Below are 14,028 nucleotides of genomic sequence, written 5' to 3' on the forward strand. Positions count from 1 at the left end.
TACTTCTATACTAGTAGCAAGGGTGTTCTGTATCTTAATAGCTATTACTAGAGGCTTCGACCTAGAAGCGGAATAGATAGACGCTATTAATACCTTGCTAAATGCTAGCCTGCCTTATATACTATATTTAAGGCTACTAGAAGGGTTTAAATAGAAGGGGAAGGTACTATAGTTATTACAAGCACTATATAGTCTTTAAGAATCGCTAAGGCTATAGTATAATAACCTTACTACTACTCTCGAAAACAAACTTAGTATATAACTAGTAGATAACATAGATTGCCTATATACTAACCTAGATAAATAGGTATCTATTTTCTTCTATATAGACGATATAGTGCTATTATACTACCGCTAATATAGGTAGAAAGCAATAGACCTTAAGTAAAAGCTTATTAAGGAATACGAGCTTAATAACCTAGGCAAGCTCTCTTAGTTTCTTGGTATTAAAGTTATACGTAATAGATAGAATAGAAAGCTATAGTTATTATAGAAGACCTATACTAAGAAGATAGGTTAGCGCTATGGAATTAACCCCGATAGTAGTAGGCGAGTAGAGGTACTATTACTAACTAGGTACGAGCCCTACGAGAAGACTAGTAGGGATATATACCTAAATTTAGCAGCAATCCTAGTCTATTCAAACCGTATAGGTTTACTTAACTTCGTAGCAGTTTAAACTAGGCTAGACATTGCTATATCCCTACTATCTAAGGCCCTATAGAACCTACGACTAGATAGTATAGCGGCGGCAAATTAGTATATTAAATACCTTCTACAGACAAAGCACCTATACCTATAATAAAACGTAGATAGACTAGCAATTACCGCTTATTCAAGCTAGGAACTTTATAAATTCTATAGAGCTTCTAACGCCTCCTAGAGTAGCTATAAAGGTACTAGATAGTTACTAGAGGGATCGTTGTTTAGCCTATTTAACGGACTAGTCAATGAGAAGGTAGTATAATAGCTAACTATTACTAAATCTACGACTAAAGCTAAGCTACTAGCTACCTTATATATAGGCTAAGAACTAATATAGTAGAAACGTTTCTTTAGTAATATTAGCCTTATATTAGATTGCCTACCTATCCTATATCACGATAGTGTATAGGCTTTTCGAAGTATTAAGGCAGATACTAGTAAGCTAGATACTAAGCTTAGGTATATAGATATTTATTAATACTAGGTACGCTAAGAATACGAGGTAGGCCGCATTCTATATAGATACTTAGTAATATAGGATATGCTAGCTGGTAGATTAACTAAGCCCTATAGTCTGTAGAACTAGAAGGGGGGGGGGATAGTAGCTAAAACTAATAGTAGTACTCTCTAGATCGGTAATAATACTACCTCCTAAACAAGAAGAGTTAATTAAGACACTTTCTAGCAAACTACGCTAATAAAAGTGTCTAATACGATAACGACAACTAATTAGAATATAGTATTTAAGAATTATTTAACCTTACCCTCTAATAGAAGCTGAATAATAGCGTAGACAACCTTATAGTATAGGATACGTTATTATTAACTATATTATTACGTCGAGTCTTACTTTAGTTAACTAATAATAAGTCTATAGCAATTATATTAGTGCTAGTAATAATAGTATAGTAGTCTTAGCTAAGGATATAGCCCTTAGTTTAACTAATCTATTTAACTAATATATATTTACTTAATCCTTTATCTAATATATATTTACTTAATCGACAACTATATAACTATACAATCGAAAAAATGGCAGCGAACAATTAGAGACGAAGGGAAGACAGTTAAGAAGGAAGGGAGGACGAATAGAAAGCACTATATACTAGGGCAGAGGAGGTGCTAAAGGCGGAAGATAGAAGAACCCCTAAGAGGGCATATAGGATAATAATCTCAGAACTCCTTAGAGGACTGAAAGCAATCTATAGCTAGGCAAGCTACGTAATTACAAAGGTAGCTAATATAGTCGTAGTAAAGATTACGAAGAAACAATAGGAGATAAGCCTAAACTACCGCACCTAGGTAGCAGTAGCTAGTTAGGAGGCGCTAAAACCCCCGAGGACAGTAGTTAGAGTCTACATTACGGACCTATAGGAGCAAAAGGAAATCTAAGGACTTATAGGGAAAGAGATTGTAGAAAGAATTGCAGTTAAAGAAGTAATTAGGGCTAGGAACGAAGGTAAAGGGGTAATTAAGCTATTTATAGTATAAGAGTAGGACAAAAAGAAGCTAGAAACATAAAAAGAATAGACAACTAAGATAGGGAAAACAGTAAAGGTCTCCTAATAGCAATTTATAATTATAGCCTATAGTATAACAAGAAGCTTTAAGGAAGAACAGGATATTAAGAGCCTATAGAGACAAAACCAAGCTATATGCCTAGGCCTAAAGATTACAAAAGTAGCATAGATTAAAAGGAAAATTGAAGAGACTAAGAAGCAGTCTTCCCTAATTATCTAGGTAGGGAGTATAGAGTAAGCTAATATAGTACTAGACTAGGGGTTGTTCTAGGACTTTAAAAGATTGGAAACAGAGATATATAGAAGCAACTATAGGATAATGCAGTGCTTTAAATGTTAATACTATAGACACTTAGCAGCTAAGTGCACAAAGACAACTAATACCTACTCCTATTATATAGGGGATTACTAGGTTAAAGAATGCAAAGTATACAAGAGAGAGGCAAGATATACATACTACACTAAAAGACACCCCTCTTAGGCGAAGGAATGCCTAGTAAGAATATAGGCAGCTAGGAAGGCAAAGGAAGCTAGAATCAATATACTAAAAAGATATACAATAAGCTAGGGCAGCTAGGTATAGAAGCAACCTAGCTAAGTACTACAAAAGAGGTCTAGATAAGATAATAGGTTCATATTTAGGGCCTTACTAGCATAAGAGAGTCACTAGCAACTAAGGAGACTAAGATACCTTAACATTGTAGGAAAGGAAGTAGGGTAGATAAAGCTTAGTTAAATATTAGTCTAAAGTAAGGGAAGACTAAAGGAAAACTTATAGGGAAATAATATAGATAAAACCTAATAAACATTGTAACATTACTAAACATTATATAGTACAATGTTAACAAGAGCAAAGACAAGGTACAGAGGAGCTTCCTTTAAGTACTGAACCTAAAAGAATATTACATTATTGCAATCTAAGAGCCCTAGCTTAACCTATATATAAAGAGACTAGCAATAGTCAAAGACCTAAGATACTACCTAATTATCTATAACTAGGGAGCCCTAAGGATATATATCTATATTAGCAAGGAGATAGATATAGAAACCTAGCAGGCTATACTATAGGAGGATAGGGACCTAATATTAGTTTAAGTAGAGACATCCTAAGGTATACTCTAAGTCTACTATATATACAACCTACTACTAGACTTAAGAAGCAGTACCTAACTAAAAACCCTAGAAAGACTACCTAGAGTTATCTAGGGGAATACCTACTAAATCCTACTTAGGGATTTCAACCTCTACTACCCCCTCTAAGGCTTAGACTTTACCCTAGCTTACTACTTCCTAGTAGGAAGACTAATTAATATATTAGAGAGGGAAGGAATAGAAATTGTTACCCTAAAGGGACTAATTACTTAGGAGGCAAGAGGAAGCAGTAGCATACTAGACCTATACTTTGCATTACATTAGATTAGGAACAGGATTACAAGATATAGGGTCAACTAGGAGCTAGAAGAATTATTAGACTACTTCCCGGTACAGATTAAGCTAAATGTCTAAGCTAATTAGGAAAGGGAACTAGAGGAGAAGCTTAACTAGAAAGGTACCTAATAGGATAGGATTAGGGAGGAACTAGAAAGGGACCTAAAATTAGAGGAACTCTTAACAAAGTACCTCCTAAGGCTAGAGGATATTAACGAGGCAGTAGAAGAACTAATAGGAATCCTAAAACAGGTAGCTAGAAAGTATACCCTAGCAAAGAAACATTCACTATACTAGCAACTATACTAGACTAGTAAGTATATAAGGAAGGTTAAAGTAGCAAGGAAGGCTAGGAGGTAGTAGATATAAACCTATATCTAGGAAGTATAGGACAACTATAACAAAGCCTACTAGGAAAAGAAGATCTAGATTAAGAAGGATAAGATACAAGAATAGAGATCTATAATAGGAATAATTATAAAGAAACTAGAGGAGATGTAGAGGATAGCTAAATAGGCAAGGAGACCTAAATAGGACAAAGATATACTACTACAATTCCCGGATATTATAGACTAATAAGGACAAATATAGACTATAATAGAAGGGAAAGCAAGAGCTCTAGGCTAACACTTCTTCTATAGAAAAGTATAAGCAGACCTATTAGATATAAAGGAGAAGGAATAAGAGACTCTACTACTAGGTATACTAAGAGATACCTAGGTCAAACCCGAAACTATTAAAAGGATCCTAAAGAAAATTCTAGACAATAAGGCACTAGGAGAAGACAAGATCTATAATAAACTTCTAAAAGCATATAGGAAGGGGCTAGCCCTAGTACTAGCTAATATCTTTTTATAAAGCCTAGCACTAGGACACTACCTAAGACTATTTAGGAAGTCCCTAATAGTAGTACTAAGGAAGCCCTAGAAGGAAGACTATACGCAGCTTAAGGCCTATAGACTAATAGCCCTACTTAATATAATAGGCAAGGTGCTAGAAAAAATTGTCGCTAAAAGGCTAACAACCTTTACCGAGGAAAGGAATATCCTTCCTAAAGGCTAAATAGGAGGAAGAAAGAAGAGGTTAATACTAACAGCTATAGAACTAATTATAGAACAGATTAAGTATATCTAGCACTATAGTTAAAACTAGGTAGCAACCCTCCTCTCCCTTAATATCTTAGGAGCCTTTAATAATGTCTCCTATAAAAGGCTCCTATATATACTTAAATAGAAGGCTATACTAAACTAGATAGTCTAATTTATCTAGTCCTTCCTATAGGAAAGGTCAATATAGCTTATTCTAGGCAAATTCAAATTAGACCTAATACTAACTAAAAAGGGAATCCCCTAAGGATTAATACTCTCCCTAATCCTCTTCCTTATCTTTATAGCAGACCTACTCCTACTCCTAGAATTAAGAAACATATTAGCATTAGGGTTTGTAGATAACACAAACATCCTAGCCTAGTCTAAGACAATAGAAACCAACTATAAGATCCTAGAAGAGAAGCACTAGGAGTATAAAAAATAGGTAAAGAGATATAGAGCAAAATTCGCCCTAGAAAAATACTAGCTTATCTACTTTAGCAAGGCTAAATCAACCTATAATATAAAGCAATCAATTACTATCTAAGGCTTTAAAACCTAACTATTAGTAGAGCTTAGGGTACTAGGGATCTAGCTAGACCTAAAACTAAATTAGGGACTATAAGTAAAGAAGGCAAAGCAGAGGGCAGATACTAATATGCAATCTATTAATAGGCTTATAGCCTCTATATAGGGGGCTACATTCGAGAAAGCTAAAGTTATATACAAAGCAATTGTTAAGCTAGCAATACTATATAGAGTATAGATATAGATAGCCTAGGAGAAAACACTAAAGAGGATCGAGTAACTAGTTAGTAGGTCCTAAACCTAAGGCCTAAAGAAAATCCTAGGAGTATATAAAACTACGCCTATAAGGGTAGTGGAAATAGAATTAGGGATCCTACTAGTTAAATAATACTTTAAGGGACTAAGACACTAATATATAGCAAAGATAATAGAATACCTAGCCTAACAGACTATCTAAAAGGCACTAGATAAGATAAAAGCCTAGTACATTAGGACTAGGAGGCGAGATAGACTACAAATAACTCCCTAGAAAGTTAAAGACCTAGAGCACTATAGAGTCTTAATAAGAGAAATACTAGAGAAAGAGCCCTAGGGACTAAATGTAAGGCTAAAGGAAGACAAACTAAAGAGAGAGAAACAAAGCCTAGCAGAATTAATAGCTAGATACCTATAGGAGTAGGAATAGAACAAAACACGAGTTAGACTAGGAACCCTAAAGGCACTAATCAAATTTGGTTAATATAACTACTAGCTCTATAAGGACCTAAATAGGGCCGAGGCAAGCCTAGCTATCTGAATTAGATCTAAATATATTAGATTTAGATCTTACCTATTTAGAAGAAACGTTCTAGGAATTGAAAGCAGGGCTTACTAATATAGCTACTAATCTTAGAACCCTAAGTATATACTGCTAGTCTGCCCTTAATAGTTAGAAGGTAGAAGTAATTAGAGACTAAAAGTAATAGAAAGGGAATACGATAAGCTAATCTAGAGTAAAGAAGACCTAAAGAGGATAGTAAAGTAGATTATTAAATAGGGATTTATATAACAATTCGTACTAGTAAGGGAAACTAAGGAGTAGATAAGAAGGAGGGAAGAAGAGGGGGAAAGAAGGGTAAGGTAGCAGGCAAGGTAGTCAGAGGGTAATAACTATAATACTAGTATACCCTAGAGGAAGGAAAACAAGGAAACGAGGAAGATTAACACTTATAAATAGGACAGGAGGGAGGTTTTTACTAACTAAGTTGGTTTCCTACCTAAAACAATACATAGAAACAGACCTACATAGGCCGAAAGGCACTATAATAGGCAAATGAAATATCTATCTATCTATCTATCTATATTTACTTAATCTTTTATCTAATTTATTAGACGCTACCTATAAGATTACTATAATAACTAATTATATAATATAAAGAGCTTAGTTTAACTAAACGAACTAACTATACGATACGAGTTCTAGAATAAGGCTCAAGTTATTAGATTATACTTTAACTACGTAGGAAGAAAATAGTTCCTAGTAATAGAGGCTCTATATAAAGGTATATAGACCTCCTTATAGGGTTTCTATAGTCTAGATTATATAAAGATATTCTTCGGGGTACTCGAGGTATAAAGCAAGACTTTCTTATATATAGTATAGATTTAAACTAATTCTTTTTATTATTTTAATAAAGTACTATATAAGAAGTTAAAAAGATTAATTTTTCTTTTGTTTTTATATAAAGAAGCCATAGCTACCTTGCCTTAAATAGAAGTTATACCCCTTTCTATATAAGCTAAGAGGATATATAACGCGTTAGCTTAGTTTTATAACTATTATATAACTTCTTAGTATATAAAGAAGTTTTATACTATATTTCAGCCTATAGAATAGACAGAATATAGGCAATTGACGAAGCTATTCTTATCCGGCAAGGCAGTATTACGTAAGTAGTCCACTGCGCTATGCGTAATAAAAAGTCTCCGCGACGGCCGACGAAGCGAAAGCCACCCGACCTGCCGACGCGCCAACCTCCGCAATTAGCTGAGGTGCACGACGCGCTCACCTCTCCCTTTCATCCCATCCCATCCAGCGCACATGAATCTCATCGGCGCACACACATCTAGTCGCAGCTAATGTTATCACCGCCACGTCTGCGAGCCGCCGACGACAAACATCCCCAGACGCAGCACGGCGCGCACTCGCCATCGCCGCCTGTGCCTGGGCCCCTGCCACCGCCTTCGCCACCCCCGTCACACTCGTCGCATGCGCCCTCGCCAGTAGCAGCAGCAACACCATCTCCACCGCTCTCGCCTCTTTCGTATTCAGCATATAACACCGTCTTGCACACCCTGCACTCCCATTTTCGCAGTCTTCCCGAGCAAGGCGCAAATCAACACCAGGAATTCAGCCTTCCGTACCCCGCCTTTGAGCGCCTCTACCAGCGATACCTCGACCCAGACTCACGACAGCCAGCGACAGAATTCGACCACTGGTGTGCGCAGAAGCTGCGATGGGATTACGATCCCGAGCGGGAGAAAGTGGTTCTGCGAATGCCCAATGCTATCCACGAGGTCTTGATTGAGCGGGTTCGCGGCGCGATTTGGCAAGGGAAGGAGGAGCTGGCGAGTGAACTGGAGAAGAGCCATAACGAAAGAGCCTGCGCCGAGGTCGCCCACACCGATGTCAGTGGCGGAGATGCTTCTGGGAATGGCAGTGGCAGTGGCAGCGGCAGCGGCAGCGACAAGGTCGAAGGATGCCGCTTGCCTGTCGCAGCCGCTCTAACAGCAGAGCTCCGGAATGTCGACTCGACGGGCAGCACGAACTTGAGATTTACGAACGAAAGCGGCGCACAACCTAACAGATACGAATACAGCCCCGACGCGACGTTCACACATCAAGACGCACCATATCCAGCCCTGGTTCTTGAGGTAGCGTACTCGCAGTCGTCCAAGAGCCTCAAAAACCTCGCATACGACTACATCGAGAGGTCCGAATGCCACATTGCTTGCGTGGTTGGCATCCAGCTTTCATACAACGAACCTAGCAAGGGAGGCGCACTCGATTCAAAGCGCGATCAGACTGCGAACTTCAGCATCTGGCGGTCAGCGCTTGACGAGAATGGTGATGGCTACTGCGAGTGTGTCTGTGACAGCGTCTTGTTCCGAGAGGCGGATGGCACTCTGCTAGCCGATGCCCCGCCTATCGAGCTCCGCGTTTCCGATATCATCCCGTCATCGATTCTGGATGATTGCTGCCCTCCAGATCACGAGCTTCGAGGCGCTTTGTTCGCCACCATCACTCCGATACAACTCGGCGAATTTCTCGAACGGGCTGAGAAGCACCAGAAAAGCCGGAGAAGGCGTCCTGCGCGCCAATACGGACAGGCGGGGCAACGCAGGACAAGAAAGAGGCAGCGCACTCCAGAAGAGGAGCTTTCTGATGATCGAGAAGGCAAGTACAAGCGACTCGAGGATGCGGCCTGGGCTCGCGAGAAGCAGGAAGACGGAACATACACCGGACGACGTACTCGAGAAGCACCAGATGCGTCGACAGCTGAGCCTACCCTGCAGCTGCGAACGAGTCAACGCTTGAAAGAGAAGTATAGGGAGGGATGAGGTGAGGGAAGCAAAGAGAGAGAAGGGGTGAGAGAGAAACAAGGTAGTAGAGAAGCAAGGTGGTAGAGAAGCAAGGTGAGAGAGAAGCGAGGTAAGAGAGAAGCAAGGGCAGAGATGAGGTAGCAGATCGGCACACGTTCATCAGTATACGCCTCCAAATTGTCTTACATTCCCGAAGGAGATGTCCCATCAGCGCCTTCTGCATTGCTAGTCTAACGCCGTCTCACGTTTGCCATCGCAACCAAAGGCAACCAAGCAAGGACTGTAACGAGACAACCATGGCTGTTCTTAGGCACGTCGAAAGATGTCTATAGCCGGAAGAATGGATTGTAAGGTAATAGGTATCAATGTAGTCGCTATAGGGATCTGCAAACTAGTACTAGAGTAGAAGTAGAGATAATCGGGGCCTAGTAGAGCGGTTCTTCGGGTATTGTAGTGTCTTATTATAACGGCGAAAATCCCCTTATATACTCGAGAGCGGTACCTAGTCGTAACGATAGGAAAGATACATTTAGTATAGAGCTAGATTTTAACGGAATTCTCTTAGTTAACTATTAATAGAAGTTTGTCGGCGTATAAAAGATATTGTATAGGCCTATCTAGTATCTGATAACCTAGCCGCATTTAATCTTAAAAATAACGAAGCCGAAGCTAGCTAAAGTACCTCCGACTCTACTATAGTATAGCCTACCTTTCCTTCTAGTTACTTATAATAATCCTAGTTAGATAGAATAAGAGATACTTATAACTAATACCCTCCTCGTATCTATCTCTCTCTACCTTCGCCTTCGTTACCCTTCTAGGATTCTTCTATTATCTTACGCTACTACGTATAAACTCTTATAATATAAAATACTACTACGTATAGTAGAAACTACTAAACTATCTATATACGTACGCCGGTTTCCTACCCTAGTACGACGTTTACCTCTAGCTACCTATTCTACTACCTCTAATCTAGTTAAGTTCGAATCGAATGTCGTATATCGCTAGTATAATACTATATCTAAGCTAGATTAGGATTAAGTATAATAAATCGCTCGAGAGTACTATAGGTAGGCTAAAATAGGATCGATACGTATACGAACTACTACGTATACCCTTTATTAGGTCTCTCTATATATATAAACTACGTTTACCCTCTAATACTACTACTCTACTTTCGAACCTAGTAAGTTACGTCGCTAATACTATATCTATAGGAAGCCGGATTAAGATTAAGCGTAGTCGTAAAATAATTAGTAGAGAGTAGGCCGGCTAGCTAATATAGATAGTATAATAGCTTAGAGTTATATATATAGGAACTACTCTTAACGTCTAGCGCTACTCTTAGCGCTAGACCCCGTAGTAGTTCGGGTTGGTTTGGTTTAGTTTGCTAAGCTAAAACTCTAGTTTAGTTTAGGTTGGTTTGCTAAGCAACTATATAAGTAGCTAGTTCGAACTATATAATTTATCGGTTTTTAAGAAGTGTACGAATGTATACGTAGCTTTAAGCAAGCCCTTTATAAGACTTAGTAGTATAGCCGGTAGCGTAGCCGGTATTTTTAGTCCTTAGTACTTATAGAATTTTCGAATCCTACTTAGGCTACGTAGTTGTATAAAGGTACTTATATAACCTCAAATCTATAGACAATTAGCTAAGGGCACTAACTAATTAAAAGCATATATATATATATAAGGCATTATAGTTCAGTTCGGAAACTACACTCCTTAGGTATAAATTTCATCCTTTCGTTTACGGTTTAATTCCCTAACTGCTTAGTAGAATGTCTTTATCTAGATCTAGGTAGAACTTATCGATTTCCGTCGAAGCTCTCCTTAAGAAGTTCTAGCACTTTCCTACTATACTATACTCTAATATTAAGTACTAGAATAGCTCCTCCCTCGATATTAGTACTATATACGAAACAGCTATAAGGTAGCTCTATAGGGCGTTCTACTAGTTACTCGCTATACTACGGCCGAATACTAGTTCGTTCCTTAGAACTCTAGGTTATTTAGTAGATATTAAGGATAGGGTAGGTAGTAACTTCGTATTATATAAGGAAGTAGAGGCTACTATAGAGGAGTCCTTTAACCTATAGAAGATAGTAAAAGATATAGAGGCAGCTATAGGTCTAGGTACCTAGTTGAATTTCTAGTAGGTAGAGTATAAGGATATTTAGTAGGAGTATTAGGTAGAGTTGCGAAAGCAGGTATATAATATAGTCTAGAGAATAGGGATAATGCCTATAACTATAAGTATTAGGTTCTTCAATCTTCCTCCTTTTTTCCTTGTTTTCTTTTTATAAAAATCCAAACTAATACAAATTAACTAGAATATCTATCTTCTTTTAGTTCTTTATAAGACCTAGTAGCGTAGCCGGCAGCGTAGCCGGTAGCGTAGTCGGCCTTTTTACTCCTAAGCACTAACGGGTTTTTCGAAGACTTCTATTCTATACGGCTAATAAAGCATACTATACTGTATAGGTATGCTTAGAGAGTATTTAGAGCGCGGTATATAGCGCCGTATAATAGCGGCTTATTTCGTATATAGAAAAGCTTGTAGACGATACTACGAATATCCTTCCTACTAGTATATCTATCCTATCTAGTACTATCTCGAATATAGACATTCTAGCCTTTTAGAATCTAATCGAGTGCTTTAAAATCCTTGTCTATAATCGTTATACGCTTCGCGTAGATAGCTATAAGGTTAACCGCTAAAATAGTATTAGTATAGTCCGAAAAGAGGTAGAAGAGAAACATATATTCGAAGATACGAACTAGGTAGGCTTCTATAGCCTCTTAAAGGGCGTCTATCGCGGAGGCTTAGAAGCGAAGGTCCGTTCTATAAACCTAGGCAATTTCGCGAATAAGTCGTCGGAAAGGAGCTTTACGGATTAGGAGCTTAGAACTCTTCTAATACTACCGAATCTTACGGAGGGCTACGGCTAAAGAAGGATTAGTAAAAAGACAGTAAGAATACCGGCTACGCTACCGGCTATAAATAGGACTTACTTCCTAGGCGCTATCGACGCTTCGTACAATTGCTACTAGTAGCAGAAGCGCTAGTTATCGTCTTACGTAGAGCCTTGCCCGCCGTTGTCTTACGCGGAGCCTTACTCGCGACGCCCTTTCTAGTACCGGAGCTAGCGGCAGTAGTAGCAGCCCTCTTACGTTAATATACTATACTCGTTCTATTATTTCCGGTCTTATTACGACCCGTAGAAGCAGTAGGTCCCTTCTTGCGAGGCGTCGTAACTTAATTAAGTAGACTCGGTATTGTAAAAGTCGTCGAATTAAGGAAAAAAGTGCGTTACGAAGGTATACGAAGGCGCGCGCGGAGCGAGGGTATTACGGAGGTAGTAGATATAGAGCGTAGAGGTATAGGTATCGATACGAAGGTTAAATATAGCGAGAGAGGTAGTATCGCGGTATCGCTAGGTAATAGAGTAAGCTTCGCGTAAGCCTATATTATAGTAACGTTAGAGCAAGGAAAGAAGGCAGGTACGGCTAAAAAAGGCAGGTACGGCAGACTTTGAAATATAGCCGGCATATATAGCCGGTATAGTAATAGGCGAAAGCCTCCTTTTAATAAATAGCCGGTGTAATAATAGTATCCTACTATAGTATAGATATTCTTTAGTAATGCCTTTACTAGCTATAGTAATCTTATAAGTAACCTAGGCCTATTGCTAGTAAATATGAGAAATATTAGGTAGGCTATACTAAATAAGCTAGTTATTTAGTAGGAAAAGGCCTACTACCGTCTCTATATACCGGCTACGAGTGCCGGCTATCGCTCTAAATTCAACTCCGCCCTATCTCGGAGGCTAAGGTACCGAGCGGAAACCCTATAGCTTATATTCACTCGGTTATCGCGGAGCGCTTATAGGTAAGGTATTAGAAAAGAGTATAAAAAGTACGAGAAGAGTATCCTAGGATATAGGTCGTAAGTAAATAAGAGTAGTACGCCTAGTTATTTATATAGTACGTTACTCTATACGACTAAGAGCCTATATTATCTTATACTTCGCTTATAAGACCTCGACTCTACTAGTATACTATCGATCTCCTCCTCGGTCGCTAATACGCTATCTTAATTCTTCTTCGAGTTGCCGGACTTAGTGCGTATCTATAGCTATACAATAGCGCTACGTATTATAGAGAATCAACTCCGCCGTATCTCGAAGGCTAAGGTACCGAGCGGAAATCCTATAGCTTATATTTACTCGGTTGTCGCGGAGCGATTATAGGTAAGGTATTAGAAAAGAGTATAAAAAGTACGAGAAGAGTATTCTAGGATATAGGTCGTAAGTAAATAAGAGTAGTACGCCTAGTTATTTATATAGTACGTTACTCTATACGACTAAGAGCCTATATTATCTTATGCTTCGCTTATAAGACCTCGACTCTACTAGTATACTATCGATCTCCTCCTCGGTCGCTAATACGCTGTCTTAATTCTTCTTCGAGTTGCCGGACTTAGTGCGCATCTATAGCTATACAATAGCGCTACGTATTATAGAGAATTTCTCGTTAAAGTTTCTCTCTCGTAGGCTTACTATCTACCTCGTAGTATAGAGGATTAAAGTGCTAATACTAAAGAATCTCCTTATAGTTAGGATACTAGGGCTTCTTAGGACCTTTGTGTTTTAGGTCTAAATAGAGACGTATTATAAACGTTCTATCGCCCTTTTGCTTACTACCCGCTAGGTCGCGATATACGAAGAAACTAATCTAAATGTAGCTCGTCTCTATAATAGCCGGGTAAATATAGAGCGCTAGGTTTCTACTTCGTACCTTAGATTTAGGGACGGCGCGGAGATAAAATCAGAAATATAGCCGGTACCTATAGCCGGCAAAAGGATGCGAAAATAGGCCTCCTCCTAGGTTAATCTAACGACTAAATATAATTTCTAACTAACCCGCTATAAACCGACGCCGAATTTTAGCTAGAAGCTATATATCTTTATTTTAAAGAGTAACCCGCTTCGTATAGATAGTAAGGAGGTTTAAAAGCTTAAGCTCGGTTACGAGAAATGCCTCCGTAGCTTCCTAAAGAGTACTAATCGCCTTAGCCGTAAATCGCATACTAGACCGAAAATCTAATATAATTTCTCGGACGAGTCGCTAGAAGGGAGTCTTAGGGATTAAAAGCTCGGTCCCTCTTTTGT

The 14,028-nt window shown here is 38.7% G+C and overlaps 1 protein-coding gene across 1 annotated transcript; it reads left to right on the plus strand.

The window, feature by feature from the left end:
* Positions 1-7,387: 7,387 nt before the first annotated feature.
* Positions 7,388-9,031, plus strand: MYCFIDRAFT_217091 (uncharacterized protein; the record flags this gene model as incomplete). Its single annotated transcript, XM_007934108.1, has 1 exon — positions 7,388-9,031. One exon carries the CDS (start codon positions 7,388-7,390, stop codon positions 8,867-8,869), a length of 1,482 nt encoding a protein of 493 aa, XP_007932299.1. The 3' UTR covers positions 8,870-9,031.
* Between the last annotated feature and the right edge of the window lie 4,997 nt (positions 9,032-14,028).

Source organism: Pseudocercospora fijiensis (genome assembly GCF_000340215.1).
Source record: "Pseudocercospora fijiensis CIRAD86 unplaced genomic scaffold MYCFIscaffold_14, whole genome shotgun sequence".
Lineage (NCBI taxonomy): Eukaryota > Fungi > Ascomycota > Dothideomycetes > Mycosphaerellales > Mycosphaerellaceae > Pseudocercospora > Pseudocercospora fijiensis.